The sequence below is a fragment of the Hemibagrus wyckioides genome, linkage group LG04 (assembly GCF_019097595.1).
Source record: "Hemibagrus wyckioides isolate EC202008001 linkage group LG04, SWU_Hwy_1.0, whole genome shotgun sequence".
Lineage (NCBI taxonomy): Eukaryota > Metazoa > Chordata > Actinopteri > Siluriformes > Bagridae > Hemibagrus > Hemibagrus wyckioides.
In genome coordinates this window covers 17,960,742-17,979,107 of record NC_080713.1, presented here as the reverse complement: position 1 = coordinate 17,979,107, position 18,366 = coordinate 17,960,742, and the positions used below count along the sequence as shown (strand labels likewise).

The 18,366-nt window shown below is 36.2% G+C and overlaps 2 protein-coding genes across 2 annotated transcripts; one reads left to right on the top strand and one right to left on the bottom strand.

Moving 5' to 3' along the window:
* Nucleotides 1–7,346: 7,346 nt before the first annotated feature.
* On the top strand, nt 7,347–11,765 carry pllp (plasmolipin). Its single transcript, XM_058388184.1, has 4 exons — nt 7,347–7,715; nt 9,982–10,155; nt 10,286–10,399; nt 11,117–11,765. The coding sequence occupies exons 1-4, from the start codon at nt 7,578–7,580 to the stop codon at nt 11,222–11,224; spliced, it is 534 nt and encodes a 177-aa protein (XP_058244167.1). The 5' UTR covers nt 7,347–7,577; the 3' UTR covers nt 11,225–11,765.
* A 161-nt stretch (nt 11,766–11,926) lies between these two features.
* Nucleotides 11,927–15,495, bottom strand: arl2bp (ADP-ribosylation factor-like 2 binding protein). Its single transcript, XM_058388183.1, has 7 exons — nt 15,228–15,495; nt 14,899–14,968; nt 14,499–14,560; nt 14,232–14,338; nt 14,052–14,137; nt 13,715–13,811; nt 11,927–12,630 (listed from the first exon to the last, which is right to left on the bottom strand). Exons 1-7 carry the CDS (start codon nt 15,247–15,249, stop codon nt 12,523–12,525), a joined length of 552 nt encoding a protein of 183 aa, XP_058244166.1. The 5' UTR covers nt 15,250–15,495; the 3' UTR covers nt 11,927–12,522.
* Nucleotides 15,496–18,366: the final 2,871 nt, after the last annotated feature.

The window sequence follows — 18,366 nt, the reverse complement described above, 5'->3', positions numbered from 1 at the left end:
TGTTTCTAGAATTCGAGTATATATAAATCAATAAATAAATTCTGTCAATTCAAGTGTGAATTCTGTTGTTTATGCTGCACATAGATCCGAGACATACGTCTTTATTTTCTTTGTGCGTTCTCCGGCTCAGCCGAATGATACATTGCCTAATGAAAGTCTGAATGTGATAAATCAAAGGTCAAAAGGTTAGCAAGTGGAGGCTGAAAAGAAACATCTGACACCTTAGTTATATTCAAATTCCACTACGCTGTCTCAACGGAATTTTTAGTCACTCTAAGCAATTAAGTTACGCTTACCAAAAATAAAGCTTTACACATGTATTGTCTGGGTTGTAAATAGATTGGAGAACTGACCTCTCCAGTCAGTGGATTAGCACCTTGCTGTTAGATTGCTGGATTGGAGCTGATGCACAGAGCGACCTCTGTCCTCACTGACATAGTCACTGGGGGTGGTGGATAACACCCTACTCCACCCAGGCAGAGGTGGTAGAGAAACACTGACATTTGTGTCTGTGTGTGAAGCTGATCCATGGAATGCTGAGCCAGTCAGGCTTTCGGGAAAGCGATGGGATTTCTTGCTGTCATTTCCCACCCTGATTCATTTTTCTTTTGTGACACACGTGTGTAAAAGGCTCCTACACAGTTCATAGGAATATTGCTCATAATCTGAAGCATTTCCAGACTTATGTCAGTAAGGTCCAAGCTAAACTATTCTGTTGTTCCAGATGTTGGAGACTCAGTCACTCTACTCTGCTCTGTTTACTTTATCATGGTTTATTAGTCCATAATGATACTGAAGATTAATTTTTTATCATCATTAATGTGGCCTACATTCACACCTTCTCTCTCACATGGGATGAAATAACCAACCTCCAATCTAATACAGATACACACAATACATACAGAGTCAAAGAGTACTCGTGAGTACAGGTATGCAGTAAAGAATCTAGGGTTAATCAGTCTATTTTGCCTATAGAATGCATAGACACAACTAATCCACTGACCAACACACACCCACACCCACACACACCATGTTTTTTGTTCCTTAGTGTCTTACTTTCTTTGAAGTCCACTTACTGAACTATTTACTAATTCCAGAGACACCAGAGGTGCAGTGTCTAGACACTACTGCTATTTAGCCTGTCTGAGTCTGTGTGTGTGGGGAAAGCATGTTGACACAGTAATTGCCATTTGTAGAACGGAGATTATGCAATTGTTCTTCCACTATGTAGTAGAATGTAAATGTGAATGTAAATTGAGTTTTTATTTAATTACTATTTCTCAGACTACTACTTTCTCTTTCTTAGATGCTCCCACCTTTCTTTTAACATCATACAACACAGGAATGGTGATATAAAACTTTATTGGAGATAATACTGTGTGTATGATTATTTTTTTTATTAAGACATTAAAGCATTTGTATTACAAATTTAAATAGTTCAAAATATTCACTATCCCCTTTCCCTTTCCCCCATACCTATATTGCGCTACAGTGTGTTTGAACTCTTATTTTACTGTAAGATCTTACAAGAAATAAAATTCATTAAAAGATTCACTGTCTAATTATTAGTGAGAACCATATTTTCATCTAAAAATTTTTTTTCTGTATTTCTATTAAAATTTACAGTTTCAAAAACTAGTACTCATCACTACTTATTGCTTATTTGTCATGTCCCAGACTCTATAGATAGATAGATAGATAGATAGATAGATAGATAGATAGATAGATAGATAGATAGAAAATGAATGGCAGGGAGGCAGAAGCTATTTAACTCTATATGTATAACAATTACATGATATATTTATATTTTTATCAAAAACATTTTATTTATTAGATTAAAATAAGTATTTACAGCTTCAGGTTTACAGCTTCAGGAGGTGTTTTAGATCTAAATGAACAGATTGACTTTTTGCCTTTCATTTATTATGACAAGTGCCTACTATCATTGTAGTTATGCATTAATTATATTATATATTTGTCCGATAACTAAAGAGAAATGACTTTAGTCAGGATGCTTAAGAAACCTTAGCTGCTGTGTGAAGCTGGGAAACAATTGTCTGCTGAAGAAAAGCGAAGCAGAAGAGGGGAATACAAGAAAAAACAAACATGTCTATTATCATATAAAAGTAGGCATAATTTAATTTACATTTAATTTGATCTTGGTCCCACTCAAAGAATGTCTGTAGTTGCAACCCACCACTTTAAGAAATTAGTCTTAGCTTACGTAATGTTGGCTTTAGCCCTCCTCCGGCTGTCAAATGTTAAGCTAATTATGAAGCCTGTAATGAATTAGCGCAGTGTGATGAGGCTTGAGAACATTTTAAACTACACAGAACAAGTAGTCCCTAGAATGGTGCTTAAGAAACTCTGAGGTAAACAGTTATATCGTTTCATAAATCTATGCAATATAATTATGTTATTGATGGATATATAAAAAGTTATTTTGATTTCTTTGAAACTAGACCAGCAACTAATCTAAATTAAACTAAAACTGATGCTACCTTTCAATTGAGAAAGGCACTGTTTTCAGCTATTGCTGAACTAAAACCAGTGATGACCTTAAAATCAAACTCTTAGCAATGCAGGACTGTAAATAGTCATTTATCAGGTGATTATGTATCATTACTGCTAAGATAAAATATTAAAAATGTTACTGTTACAGTCAACTGTTAAAGCATGCAATAAATGTACTATGAATCAGTGAATTTGAATTCAATGTGGGTTTATTATCAGTAATGAAGGTAATCACTAAAGACACACACACACACACACACACACTGGAAAGTTGCCTGATCACAGGCCAGTAGCACTATCTGAAAAGAAATTTTGCTCTCCTTTCTTTCTGGCTTGCAAATTTCTCAATGAGCTTCTGTTTAAAGTCAGTCATGTCAGTCACCAGTCTCTTTTTCATTGACAGCATGGCCAATGCGTTCAGCCTCTCCTGGGTCATGCTATTTCTCAGAAAAGTCTTAATTCTCTTGTGAAAGGTATTTTTTTTGTAAAGATGTAACCGAATTTTCTTTTATCTCGAGATATTTCGCTTGCTTCTACATTCAGTGTTTGCCAAATTGGACTGAAGATTTCCATCCCAACTACAGCTTAAAACCCATTTAAAAAAAAATAGCAGCCCCAAATGCATACTGTGATAACTAATACAATAACAAACAGAAAACCCAAAACAAATGGGTTAGTGCAATGGGAACTATTTACACACACACACACACACACACACGCTACGTTAGTTACCTGTAATATATATATATATATATATATATATATATATATATATATATATATATATATATATATATATAATAACATATACAACTATATATATTTATATAACTATATATATTTTATAATATATACAACGGGTCGCTCTCCCATATATCGGAATTTATATATCGGTAGGACTTTATATATTTCCCCGACTTTGGCATAATTATGATAAAACCACAGCTTTGCTAATAACTTTGTCATATTGGCTTAACGAGTACAACAACCCTCTGATTGTAATGTTAGTTTTAATGGAAAATGAATAAAAATATCATGTTAATATCAAATAAAATAATAAATCATCAATAAAATATCAAAACAAAAACCCGCCAGTTGCATCACAAACTAGCCCAAATTTTATCAACCAGCCCCAATGCATTTTTTTCCGGTAAGACGTGACCAAAAGGAGCCCAATTATGCGGGGACCCGCCCAATCTGGCAACACTCTACATTACTCACCACCTCTCCGTTAACTGAAAACCTGCTGCTAATGAGACTCGTTGAGAACGATCCAATCACATGAGGCCAAATATATAAAAACAATATTGATTCGCTAACAACAAAAGTGGGCGGGTTCAGGAAAATGTGAAACAATCAGAGCTCATCCTCAAGTCACATAAATTTTACACACTCGTTGTCCGGCGACGCACACACACACACACACACACACACACACACACACACAAATTAACGAAATAAAGATTTGATTTTTTTTTATTTTAAATAAATGAGAATATGACTAACAGTAGAATAGTACGACTAAATAATTATTGTTAATAATTATATTAACATTATTATGTTATAATTATTGTTAACGTGTTAAAGTAGCAGTCTTCTCTGGCTAACATTAAGGGGGCCCCTATTGACCGGAAGCCACTGACTAAAACACATCTTGTCATTTTAACATCTGGAAATCTTCTATGTTTATCTATATACATGACTCACGGGGTGCCCCATTTCATTGCCACATGGCAACATTGAACTACTTTACATTTGTCCTTCATGTTGGATCACTCAAGTACTGTGAGAATTTTACTGTGAGACAAGATAAGGTGAATAAATTAGAGTTGTGTCATAAAATGTCTTGATCTCCTGAGGCTGCTGCAAACTGTCACGACTTTCCACCTACTGGAACATCCAGACAACCAAGAGCTACCACATTGCAACCAAACCAAATGATTTTATTTCATTATTAAAATATATAATTATTGTTAATGTGTTAAAGTAGCAGTCTTCTCTGGCTAACTTTAAGGGGGCCCCTATAGACCAGCCACTACTGACTGAAACACATCTTGTCATTTTAACATCTGAAAATCTTTTATGTTTATCTATATGCATGACTCACTGGGTGCCCCATTTCATGGCAACATTGAACTACTTTACATTTGTCCTTCATGTTGGCTCCATTGTTGTAGGACTGTCCCCTACTGCCCACAAATGGTATGATCAGCTGTGCTAGCCGCTTTGAAATTAAACCAGACTGAAGCAAGACCAATGGTTTTAAGAGCAGCAGTAAGTATGCTTTTAGCTCAAGTGTTTCATACAATTTTACAAGCGGAAAATGACTGACATTTGCTTTTTTGTTGCTAATGTCAGGGTCCAGTTCCAAGGTAAAAGATGATTTGGAGGTCTTAATATTTGTTACTATGCTGCTGAATATTTTAGGACTAATAGAATCAGTGAGCTCATTCTGAATGATTTTGCCAAGATAGTGGGAATAACTGAACTGTACTTTCAACTTTCTCAATGTCTTGCTTGATTACTTAGTATTCAGACCAGCTAACAAATTGTTGTATCTCTAGATTTTATCTTTTTGATTGTAACATTACATTTTTAAGTTGCATTAAATAACTATTTAATATATGTATTTGAAGTTATTCATGTTCAAAACATTTGTTTTCAATTTATTTGTACTGATGTAGGATATATATAAATGTATTGTTTTCATTAGGCTTATGTATTTGAGTAAGAGTAATGTTTATTCATCCTGGATTGCTTGCGTTCATTTTCCCTAGAGATATTTTTGTGTGGGAAGAGATTTGAGAAGTCATGTGGATGAAAATGAGCTAAGTACTGTCTTGCCATTTGGCTGCAAATAAAGAAGTTTTACGAACATCACTGTAACCCAAAATTCTCTTTCTGCACCACTGGAGACTGGGAAAACAATCACGCTATCCAACACCACCAAATCAAAACCTATGTCTTCACCAGACTTCTTTAGATTAAATACTTTAAGCTTTTTTTCCTTTTCTCTTTTCTGCACCAAAGGGATTTACATATCTCTGTCCTCTATATTTTCACCTCAGTTGTATTTGTAAATGACAAACCAACAGAGGGCGTCCCTGACTAGTGAAAATGGTGGAAATGGTCCACAACTTTATAAAGTATGTTTGGGCATCCATTGCACTGTAGGGAACGCGATGACAACATTTTTTTGAGATCTTTTTTTTAGAGTCTCGTTGGAGCTTGCAGCAGCCTGAGAAGCCATTTGTATCACTTCTAGGCAGAAAAGTCCCTGTAGATACTAAATGTGTTCAACGTCTGTTCAGTATGAGCATATTGTGAATAGGAATCCTGGGTGTTTGGATTGGAATGTTTTGGAATTGGAATGGGTGTTTGGTGTTTGGATAGGAATACTGTGTTTTGATTACAGCAGCCTTTAAAAAGTGCAGCATTCAGTATCCAGTATCCAGATGATTATCCACAAATATGTACAAATGCAGAAAGTTCTAGATATATTCAGATTTTTAATGAAATGGACAGTCAAAAAAGCATTTCACTGCATGTTGGACTGTGGTTATGTATGTGATGAATAAAATTTTAATTTGAATTTGCGATAACGGAGCAGGAATGGAGCACCATAGATGCTTTTTCAAGATCATATAACTCTCTGTGCCCATGAACACTAACTGAAAGGCTACTCAGTAGCTGGGGACTGATTAGTACTGATAAACAACTAATATCTTTTAATCAAGGCATGGTAAATCACTCAAGTGCTGTGAGAAGTTTATGTATAAGGTGAATTAATTATTTAGAGTTGTGTCATTAAATTTCTTGATCTATTGAGGACTCTGGCTGCTAAAAACTATCACAAACTTCCACCTTCTGGAACATCCAGACAACTAAGAGCTACCACATTGCAACCACACTATTCTGGTAAAACAATGAACGTTTTACATCCCATAACATCATTAAATTGATTATCTTAGCAAAGTTTCTGAGAAGAAATAACCCACCCTGGTAATGTTATCTACATATGTTGCAAAAGACAAAGAAAATTTGCCAAACCTTACTTATGTATACATAGAAACGTCACAATAACATTTACAAACTGATAGCAGTCAGTCAGATAAGATTGGAGCCAGATATTAGCCATTCCCTTAACTCCAACAAAATTATTGTGTCTGTGTTAAAAAAATGTTTTGACTGATGGTTGATTAAGCGCTTAAGCAGTGCTGAGTCAAGTCATACAGGTTAGGAGTCATAACCCTAAACAGAGGCCAGTTGTAGCTCATTTACTACTTTAATCAGTCTTCTATACACACACACACACACACAAATCGGATTGTATATACCATGCGAATGTGAATGGGTGTGTGTGGCCCCCCGAGTCTTCTTGCTTAGGCGCTAGGCTCCGCATGACCCTGTGTAGGATAAGTGGTACAGAAAATGAGTGTATGAACTTGATTTTACAGTCCAGCACTGTTACCTTCAAATGTGCCTTGTAAATCAAAATGACTTGCTTTTGACAGTCAAACCACAATATGCTGTAGTTTTCTTGGAGAATATAACAAAGGGAACAGAACAGAACAATTTTACTTTGAATGTTTTACTACAAAAAAATCCTGAATGGACTTTGCATTTATATGTACACCAGTTATCAAGTATTCCCAATAATGGTTCTCTTTTTTGTGTGTGTGTGTGTGTGTGTTTATCTATTCATTATTTATTCTTTGGGCAACACTGTCAGGTATTTGTTTAATTTAGGTCATGTGATAAAGTTATTTAGTAACTCTTGACAAGCCCTATGTACACAAGAAAATGCTATTACACATGAAAAGTGAAGAAGATGACAGAGAGTGTGTGTGTGTGCATGTGACAGAGTGAGAGAGAGAGAGAGAGAGAGAGAGAGAGAGCAGGTATCATACGGCACCTGTCTGTTTGGATAGTGTTGCTAGGAAGATCCTTCATTGGCTGGATCTGTGAATATTGCTTGGTTTTTTTTTTTCATACTCTTTCTTCTGTTGTGAATAGGTAACATTACCTAGTTCACAAGGTCTCCGTGTTTGGAATATATTGACATGGCGGATTTTCCTGGGAAGGTGAACACACAGACCAGCTCCTCTCAGTCTCAGACAGGTCCCGTGCAAGTCATGAACGTGTCTTTTGACTTGAACTTCATTAAGAGCATGCCAGGGGTACTTCTTCTGGTGGAGATTGTAAGTTGTAAAAAATGACAGTCAGTAATATAATGTGTAATTTTGTTTTTGCTTGGTTGTTCAGTTTGACACAAGGTGTCTTTTGTTATCTTACACTCTTTCATTTGTCTCATTTACACTTTCTCCTTCCCGTCTGCCATCTGCTTTGGCCATGCATGGTTGATCTTAATAATGTCTCAGCAAGTCCTCCAAGGATTCAACAAGCTATCTTCATTTGTCTTGTTATTTCAATCAGGATCAGAAATTATAATCGGAATTAGTTTCTTAAACCTGGCTAACTAGGATGAAGCTTATCCTGTTAATATTGTGTGAGATTTATACAGAGATTTCTAACCCACAGTTATAAAATGTTTGTTGCTGAGACGATCAGGTACGCACTCGTACGTATGATATCGTGTCATGATATACTTCTGTCACAACTTATGCAACTGTTTCCACACTTATCTAATTATAGTAAAACTAACTTTATTCTGTAATCTGGTTTAATGTGCATGAGATATTACATGATTACAGTGTTACAGCAATTCCACATTTTATTAGGTACCTTGGTCATTCAAGTGAAATGATGCAGTATGTTTCTGTTTCTACTATTTCTTGAACTTCCTTAAATCCAACAATGAACAATGAATTGAATGATATAACATGTCTGTTTGACCCAAAGCTAGCTTCATATAACTTCTGCTTTCCTCCTTGTTGTGCAGGATTGTACTAATTATCAAGTACAGTGTCTATGATGATAATGATGATGGTGTTGTTGTTGTTCTTCTTGTTGTGCCTGCCCTTAGTTCCAATCCTCAGGGCTGTTTGTGGTCATGTTTGCCAGATCTCAGGTGTCATTCCCTTTCAATATGCCGGTTCATGCCACCAACAGCAAGCTGAGACCATTTTATAAATTAATAATTGATCTGGCTAAAAGATGTGCATTGTACTAAACCATGTTATTGGAAACACTTAAGCAGATAGTGATAGAATACAAAGTAATAGTGGCCACAATAATCAGGTTATTAGGGTAATGACAAATGTATCACTGGATATGTGATTTTAAGTCATGTTTACTTACAGAACCTTAAGACATTAATGCATTAATGCATAGGGTTATGCATCAGGATTTAACCTGGAACTTTTTTCTATCCTGTAAAAAATGCTGAATTTATGTGGACAGAACACTCTCAGAAACAAAATAATATAAAACTGAACTATTACATGCTGCTGGGGTGCTGCTCTTATCTTTAAATAGGAAACATGGAACAAATGGATCATAAATCGACTTTAGAGTAAAGCTTTCATAAACCAAATGCACCTTAAACTTAATTAAGTTACTGAAGGTAAAAAAAACATATAGTAAAGAACACAGAGTAGTATCTTTTTTTTAGAAACAATATTTTTTTTATATTTTTTATATCCTCTTCAGCATTCCTTTAGCTCTTTAGCTGAGTTTTTTATTTTTTTTATCTATCTATCTATCTATCTATCTATCTATCTATCTATCTATCTATCTATCTATCTATCTATCTATCTATCTATCTATCTATCTATCTATTATTTATTTATGTATTATTTATTTATTATTTGTTTATTTGTTTATTTTACATATTATAGCCTTTATATATTAATGTACATAAATGTATAATTTATTCTATTTTGACTCTATTTTTTATGACATTTCACCACGTTGTACTGTGTATATGACAAATAAAATTTTTAATTGAATCTGAAAGCCTTCTCTATTTAAAGTAAGACAAAAACAGGAATAAATCCAAACACTGCATTCAACTAGAACCCATGCTTTTACTATTTAATCGCAGAGAAACTTCACAGTGTGATTTGTTGTTTTCAGAATCCTAGGAAAAAAGACTTGCCCTGTCTTTATAGATGTGTGCAGAAAATGAATTCTATATAGGAACTTAGGCTTACTGGGAAAATGCTTAGGCTTGCAGTGTCTGTTCATGTTTTCCCTGTGTACATGTGGGCTTCCACTGGGTTCTCTGGTTTCCTTTCAACTACCAAAAACATGCCAGTAGGTTTAACTTTATTAAGATGAATTGCCTCATGGGTGTATGAGTATGTCCGGGGATTTTATTCCTGATTCACTCCTAGGGTTCATGGCATCAGGAAATGGTTAAGCAGTAATTATAATAAAAAAAAGTTCACATTTTCAATTATGTTTAATAAAAAATGTTTATAATCCCTATAACTAACAGAATACACAGAATGTTCAATTATTCATTTTTATTGTATAGATATTTAAATGATTTTCTTCCTGTAGATTTTTGGCCTGTTGGTGTGGGCTCTTGTCTCCAGTGCTGCCTACTGGCTTGTGTCTGCCTATGGCTGGGTGTTGTTTGTGAGCATAACCCTGTGGATCCTCAGTGTTGTGCTCTACATCATGCTCATCTTGGGTATGAGGCAGAAACTGTCCTCCATACCCTGGCCTCTAGTGGTATGTGGATGTTTTACTGGAGTGATAGTGTAATCTATTATTCTGTGTTATCAAACAAAGCAAAGTAAACCTGTGACTACTGCATCATATATAATATACAACGTTCCTTCTTTTCTCTTCATTCTCTTAGCTGCTAGTGTTTTATGGAGTTGCAAGCGTCCTGTATCTCACAGCCTTCCTGGCAAACGCAGTTTCAGTGAATCTCTTCAGAGGTTTTACGTTTGATCACATGGCAGCATCTGCGGTAAGTGAAGTGCTTTACTATCATGCTATCATTTACTATCGTTTTCCCCCAAAGTTCTTCTTTATCACATGATGAAACGTTTCAGTCCTGAGGGGAATGGTCTCTTCAGAGATGGCTCCATTCACAGGGCACGAGGGTCACTGAGAGGGTTGATGACTAGGGAAATGATGTAAATCATATGATACGGGTTTTGCAATAACCAATCAGCATCGATAAACTATTATCTGTTCACTATCATTAAAATTAATTGAGCGAATACCTTTTGCAGGAACGGTGTTTATCTTTCCAATAAACAGTCTATGCCAGTGTACATCGTTTTGGTGACTTTGTGGTGCATTTTAATGCACTAAAGGCCAGTAGCCAAATCTGCCACAGTAAGCACTTAGGGTTACAAAATGAGGGCTTTATACAACAGGGAAGGTTTATAGAGCAGTACACATGCGTTTATGGCACTTTTAAAAAGTTGAGTTTTTATACCAAGCCTGGTCAAAGTCCATACAAAGAACTGAGAAACACATGACATGGGTATAATTTCCTTGCCATCTCAATAGTGACAAAAAGGTCAAATCTATAAAAACTAATTTGTAACAGTTAGAAAAAAAACTGCATTTCATACTGTTTTATACAATTTATCATTTATCAAGTCCAAGAAAGCATAAAAGCACAGTGACTCAAGCCTGGATGTGGGTTTTAATCCGCATGTATTTTGTCTTTCAGTTTTTTGCCAGTTTTGTGATGGGGATTTATATTTCCAGCACCGTCTTTGCTTTCATGGAGTGGAAGGGTGATGGAGGAAATGCAGCTATGGCTACTGTTCCTGTGTAGAGACACGCTGCCTCAGTGCTTGTTCTCTAACAAGGGACTCCTACTGAATTCTTACCATGACCAAAAGGAGATCATGATGAACCTTACTGGCATGTCTTAGCATTTTTGTGCTATTATATTGCAACAGATTACATCTTACATCTTAAGTCAAGTTGATATATCTTCAATATAGTCAAATTTATATATTTCCTATTATAAATATTATAGTAAACCTAACATATTTCTATATATATATATTTCTATATATATGTATCTGTCTACCATTAGGATAAGTAAAGCTTGAAATGAAGCATTTAAATCCAGGCAATAATAATATATTTAACTTGTAAAACTATAATATAATCTCATATTAAGAAATGTTTGATATCTTTGCCTATATTCAAGATATTTTTCTTGCTCATATATAATTGCTGAAGTGTACAGAACCTCACTGGTTTACAAACAAACCTATTTTGTATGCTTGTAAAGTTATTAAAGGATGAGAATTTCTCTTTATTATTTTTTTTTCTACACCTCATCAAGCATGTATGTATGTACTTCATGAAGTTTAGAAGTTGTATGTTTTACAATACAAGTGTATTCATATTTTTTTTTATCACTGTTTCGTGATATTTGATGTGAGTTCTATTACATTTATTTACTTCTTCATCATACAGTAATATTTACATACCAAAAAAAAGGAGTGTGTCAAACATTCAGGTCATACACAGGATATCAACATGAAATAAATAATAATAATTAAAAAAAAAAAAACAACAACAACAAAAAAAAAAGAAAAAAAAAGTGTTTTTTAAATATATATATCTACATGTGGGCGTTGTCTATAACTTGAAGTAGATATAACCGGGAGTAGAAATCCACATATCGAAAGAACCATGAAATTACATTTTGTAGAAAAGTTAGAACACACACACACACACACACGCTCACTCTCTCAATAGCAACTTTACTCTTTCTGCAGCAGACACCACATTGACCTGTAATGTAGCAGGATCCTTACACAACATATCACGGACAGTACAAAGAGAAAAGCTGAATCTCTGAGTAAACCTTCAAAACACTGTGAGTGGAACAGCACTACAAAAGCAGGACCTATTAACATCAAGTTTAAATATTAAACCAAAGCAAACTCATGGTCCCATTCACTAAGCTAATATGGCAGCAAACTAGGCTCCAAAAATCTAGCTGTACAAGCTGAGGAAATTTAAATGACAATGTCAGGGATTGACATCAAGGGTTTTTTTTATATATACATACATTATATTATATACACACACAAGCCTGAAGTGCTTCATGGTTTAGAAAGAGTCTGATCCTGTGGCAGAAGCGATTGCTGTGTTAGTGGATGATCTCAGTGACTTCACCACCAGGCCAGCGCTGAGGTCCAGCCCTCTTCCTTCTCGCTCCTGCACAACAAAGAAGTTGTTCAGCACTGTAAAAGCTCCATCCTAAAAAGCTTTTCTATGTTTTATTTAAGTTCATTTAATCATGACCATGAACATCTCATGTGGTCATTTACATCTTTTCCTGCATTAACAAATACTTCTTCAGATCTTTTACTGGAAATGCAGAATAAATAAACAACAGGATAATATATTTCTATCATATTATCATCTAAATACTTCCAGAGGTTTCTCTGTTAATGCTTGGCCTTGCATAAGTATTCACCCTCCAGGAACAGGTGTATAATCTCTAGCTTTTACACAAAATGATGGAAAATGCAAACAAAAGCAAACAAATACAAACATGCAGCAGAAGAAAGGTCAGAGTAGACTGGCTTGACTTGTCTGAGCTATCAGAAAGGCTACAGAAACTCAAATAGTAATCAAAAACCAATAATAATAAATCAGATTCTTTACAGCTGTGAAGAGCAGAAAAGATGAGCTATAAAAGCAGATCACTCCTATGAGCCTATCTGAGCTGAAGATTGTTGAAGTGTGAATAAGATAAGGATACATTTATCCATGGCTACATGTCTGTAGTGCTTATACTATATAGGCTCATAGGGAGCAAGGAGTCTGTCTCAGGGAACTTGGTTCATGAGGTCAGGGACACCCTGGACAGGGTGCCAATACACACACTACAATGTGTTGTGGCCAATAAGCCTACAACATGTGTTTGGACTTGGGGAGGAAACCTTTAAAACACAAGGAAAGCATACATCTCCACACACATGGGGCAGGGGCAGGAATTGAACCCCCATCACCTGAGGTGTGAAACAAATAGCCACTAAGTCACACCTGCACCTCAATGATGAAACATTTCTGTGAAATTCAATTCAAGCTCTTGACCAGTAGCTGCATTATTTTATGCACTGCTGCCAAATGATTGCATGAATGAGCAGGTGTACATGTGTTTGCAATAAAGTGGCGAATAAGTATATAAACCTATTAAATTAAATCCATTTCAGAACTCTACAATGTTCAACGGGTAATTACGTACGCAAAGCACCGCATGTCTCACATATATCTGAACTGACAAAGCACTTACGGCTCTGTAGTCAAGGAACATCTCTTTAAAGGCCATGAAGTCTGTAAAGGTGAGCAGCATGTCAAATATATCTCCTGAGACTTCTTCTTTGTGTTGCCTTCGGTAGTAAAGATAAGGGAAGAAGCAAGGAGCATAGGTTTTTAAACAAAATACAGTAGTAATAATGCAATATGAATATGAAAATTTCAGTGAAATATTGTGCATCAGTTTAGACCATTTTAAATTTAGGCTACACTATGACATTTACTGCTAATTAGTAGCTGATATAAGTAAAAGAAGAACATTCACACATTCAAAGCATTATTATTATTATTATTTTACATAAACAATTACTTACTTAAGAGAGTGATTAAAGTCGTTCATGTTAAACCCAGGAATGCGCTCCATCAGTTGTTGCTCCAGATATTTCTCCAAGAGCTCAATCTGATGATGCATACAAGAACATCAACAATGAGTCCATTTATTACAAGGACAGACTCCAGAGAATTCATGAGCAAGTTACCATCAAACAGCTTACATAATCATTAAAAATTGACGTATAAATAAGTTTATTCTCCTCTGTGTCATCAAACTCCAGGTAGTACTTCTCCATGAAGGATCGCTGAAGATTCTGGAAGTCATCATCTGTAAAATAATCAGAAAAAATAAACAAAAATTAAAACATCCACAAAGAGTTTAATCTTAATTGCAGTTTGCACACAGGGAGCAGCAAATTTTCCCATAATGCCTGGTCTGCAAAAATGTAATAAAGTGAAGGACAAACAACAGCATCTGCAGAACTCACCCATTATGATATCCTCAATGTTTCCAATAACAGTATCAAACAATGTGTCCGCCTCTGAGGACCTGAAAAGGAAGCAAGGCATTGTACATATGATACAGAATTAAGCCTTTTTTATCAGTTTCTTTTATAGTACAATAAAAACATTATAAAGATCTGTGTGTGTGTCAGAGAGAGAGAGAGAGATGAGAAAGAGAGGGAGATGAGAAAGAGAGAGGGGGGGGAGATGAGAGAGAGATGAGAGAGAGATGAGAGAGAGGGAGATGAGAGAGAGATGAGAGAGAGATGAGAGAGAGAGGGAGATGAGAAAGAGAGGGAGATGAGAAAGAGAGAGGGGGTGAGAAAAAGAGAGAGAGGGGGAGATGAGAAAGAGAGAGAGAGAGAGAGAGAGAGAGAGACTCACTTTGAAACAGCAAATTCCTCCTCATCCAAGTCTCTCATCTCAACAATATTCTCCTCTCTACTGATCAGACCTATGGAGACAATATGAGGACCTTCACCTTTAATCTCCGCTTTAATAATAATAAAAAAAAAAAGGTAACAGACAAACACAACCTGCTGTCTGCTTAACATCTTGCTAACCTTCATGCTAATTCGTCAGCTAGCTAGTTGGTAAAGACTCTTGTGGCGGATATTTAATGCAAGCACAAGCATTTTACGAATGCAGTAACCTTAGCTTTTCTTCTTAACGTATTTATAGAAAGTATAAATAAAAACACCAAGCTAGCTTACCTGTCTCCTGAATGTCCATCATTACCTGAAAGAACACAGCACAACTACAGCCAACGTTTCTGGCTGCCAAGGCAACGGGAAAATACGGACCGCCATTAAATCTTCCCGGTAAGGATCACGGCTAATTCTTTAGGTTCCGAGTCTGAAGCGCTTCCCAGTTCACAATGTTGAACGACAGCTGCATATTAAGCAGTAGGTAAATGCTAAAGACGAAAAAATGATCAAGTTTTTTATTGCGTTTCTAGAGTTTCATTTTGATATTGAAACATTGGCAAATGTAGAAAGTAAAAGACTACAGTTTAGGTCTCCCTCTACTGGTACAAAACATAGACATGATTTAGACATGTTGCAAAAGAAAGTATTGATATACACTATATTGCCAAAAGTTTTGGGACTCCAAATCATTGAATTCAGGTGTTGTTTTTCAGAGGTTGGGCTTGCCCCCTTAGTCCCAGTGAAAGGAACTCTTAATGCTTCAGCATGCCAAGACATTATGTACAATTTCATGCTCCCATCTTTGTGGGAACATTTTGGGGATGACCCCTTCCTGTTCCAACATGACTGTACACCAGTGCACAAAGCAAGGTCCATAAAGACATGGATGAGCGAGTTTGGTGTGGAGGAACTTTTCTGTCGTGACCTCAACCAGATAGAGATGAATTAGAGCGGAGACTGCGAGCCAGGCCTTCTCGTCCAGCATCAGTGCCTGACCTCACAAATGTGCTTCTAGAGGAATGGTCAAAAATTCCCATAAACACACTTGTGAACCTTGTGGAAAGTCTTCCCAGAAGAGTTGAAGCTGTTATCGCGGCCAACTTCATGTTACATTCATGTGCATGTAAAGGCAGACGTCCCAAATATTTTGGCAATATGGTGTAGCAAGGCCAGTTCTTTTGTTTATTTTTCTATACACTGAAGCCATTTGGGTTTGAGACAGCTTAAAAGGGTGGTGGTAGCTCAAGTGGTTAAGGCTCTGGGTCATTGCCTGGAAGATCAGGGTTCAAGCACCAGCACCCCCAAGCTGCTAAGGTTGGGCCCTTAAGCAAGGCACCCAACCCACCCTGCTTCAGGGGCGCTGCATCAAGGCTGACCTTGTGCTTTGACCCCAACCCCCAAGGATGGGATATTCGATGAAAAAATTTCACTGTGCATTAATGTATATGTGACAAATAAAGATAACTCAAATGATATTTCAGCTTTCATTTCCAAATATTTACATTTAGATATGTTAATCAACTTAGAACATGGCACCTTTTGTGTGAACCCACCTGTTTTTTAAGGAGAAAATATTGGAATATGTGATATATTTCTTTTGTTTCAATAAAAAAATAAACACTAAGTGTACTAACAATCTTACACGGAACAGGTCGGCCAAGAGAAAATAACCCCAGCTGATGACAGAAACATTGTGAGAGCTGTAAAGAAAGCCCCTAAATCAACAACCATATCACCAACAACATCCAAAGGGATTGGGGTAAAGTACCACAAACCACCATTCAAAGAAGATTTTGAGAGCAGACATACAGATGCAACAAGATGCAAACTACTTATCAGCAGTAAGAATGAGAAGGTTAGATTGGAATTTACAAAGAAATACAGAATTTAGCCACAAAGTCTCTGGAACCAAGATTAACCTCTACCAAAGTGAAGGCAAGTCAGTGTGGAGGAAGAACGGATCAGCTCATAATCCAAAACAAACACAGTGGTGGTAGAGTCATGCCTTGGGCTTGCATGACTGCTTCAAGAACAAGCTCACTGATATTTATTGTTGATGCAACTCATGATGATGGAAGCAGCAGAATAAATTCAGAAGTGTAAAGAAACATTTTGTCTGCCAATTTACAGAGAAATTTATTTAATCTAATTGGGAGGAATGTCATCATGCAGAAAACTCAACCAAAAAAACACACTGCCAACAAAACAAATCAGGTTTTAGACTTGCTAAGTCAATCACCAGACTTTAAACCAATTAAGCAGCATCTCACCTCCCGAAAGGGAGACTGAAGGGAATGTTTTACTCTTGCCACTACATCAAAAAAGTGTGCTTCAATATGTATATGTCCCCTCACTGTAAATACATTCATCTGTAATTGATTGGTTGTCTTTTTTTGTATTATGATAGCAAAAATTATTCTACACACAAGTAAAACCTAACAAACTTGCTAGATCATAAATGATTTGGAAAATTAACAGATTTTGCTTTAAATGCAATCCAAAAATGACTAAATAAATCTCTGGCATGTATATTTGGTACCAAATTACACTTTTACTTAGTAATCTTGGCAACACTTTCATTTGTGAACATTCCTGGCAAAACTGTCCTGGATCCATCCTGGAAAGGTGCTTATGTGGAATCACATTTGATCAAACTATGTTGGTTAACGATGCAGTCATGGGGGAATGTGCACAGTAGATCTCCTTTTGGAAGTTCTTTCGAGTGCATTTTTTTGGTGGTTATTTTATTCTGTTCAAATATTGCTATTAGTGTGTCTCAATAATGTGGTAGCTTAGTGGTTATGGTGTTGGAATACTGTTTGGAAGGCTGTGAGGTTGAATCCCAGGTCCAGCAAGCTGCCACTGCTGGGCCCCTGAGCAAGGCCCTTAATTGCTCAGTTGTATAACATATACAACTAAGATAAAAATGTAAGTCGCTCTGGATAAAGGTGCCTGCCAAATGCCAGAAATGTAAACGTCAATAAAGTCTGATCTTCTGACATCCGAAACCCCTTGTTCTTCAAGGCAGGCAGAGTGTGTTCTGTTGATTAGTAATACTTTCCACAACAACTCTTGTTCCACTGTGTTTCTGACCTGGATTCGGCTGTTAAGATGAACGGATGAAAATTTTTTGGGTGACCAGAGGCTGACCTATAAGGTTTCAGTGTCCTATACTATGAAGACATGTATCTGAAGTTTTAGCTTTAGCTCAGGATTAGCAGGTACATCTGTATATACAGTGGGAATGAGAGCCATTTTCACTTGTAGAAAGAGTTTTGTAAATGTTTGGTATCTGGACGGAACTTCTTCCTTTCGTCAGCCTATTCAATGGACACTTTATCTCAAACGGTTCTACACTGGAACCTGAGATAGATAGCGTCATCATCTCATGAGCCGCCCATTTTGTAGTCTTTACAGAGCTGTT

Bases quoted from the DNA above. Each gene is read 5' to 3' on its own strand.
- arl2bp (XM_058388183.1), bottom strand. From the start codon at position 15,249: ATGATGGACATTCAGGAGACAG. The intron at 13,812-14,051 runs GTAAGTAATTGT...TTACTACCGAAG, and splicing joins GACTTTAATCACTCTCTTAA to GCAACACAAAGAAGAAGTCT. The intron at 12,631-13,714 runs GTAAGTGCTTTG...TTTGTTGTGCAG, and splicing joins TGTTCCTTGACTACAGAGCC to GAGCGAGAAGGAAGAGGGCT.
- pllp (XM_058388184.1), top strand. From the start codon at position 7,578: ATGGCGGATTTTCCTGGGAAGGTGAACACACAGACCAGCTCCTCTCAG. The intron at 7,716-9,981 runs GTAAGTTGTAAA...TTCTTCCTGTAG, and splicing joins TACTTCTTCTGGTGGAGATT to ATTTTTGGCCTGTTGGTGTG. The intron at 10,400-11,116 runs GTAAGTGAAGTG...TTTGTCTTTCAG, and splicing joins ATCACATGGCAGCATCTGCG to TTTTTTGCCAGTTTTGTGAT.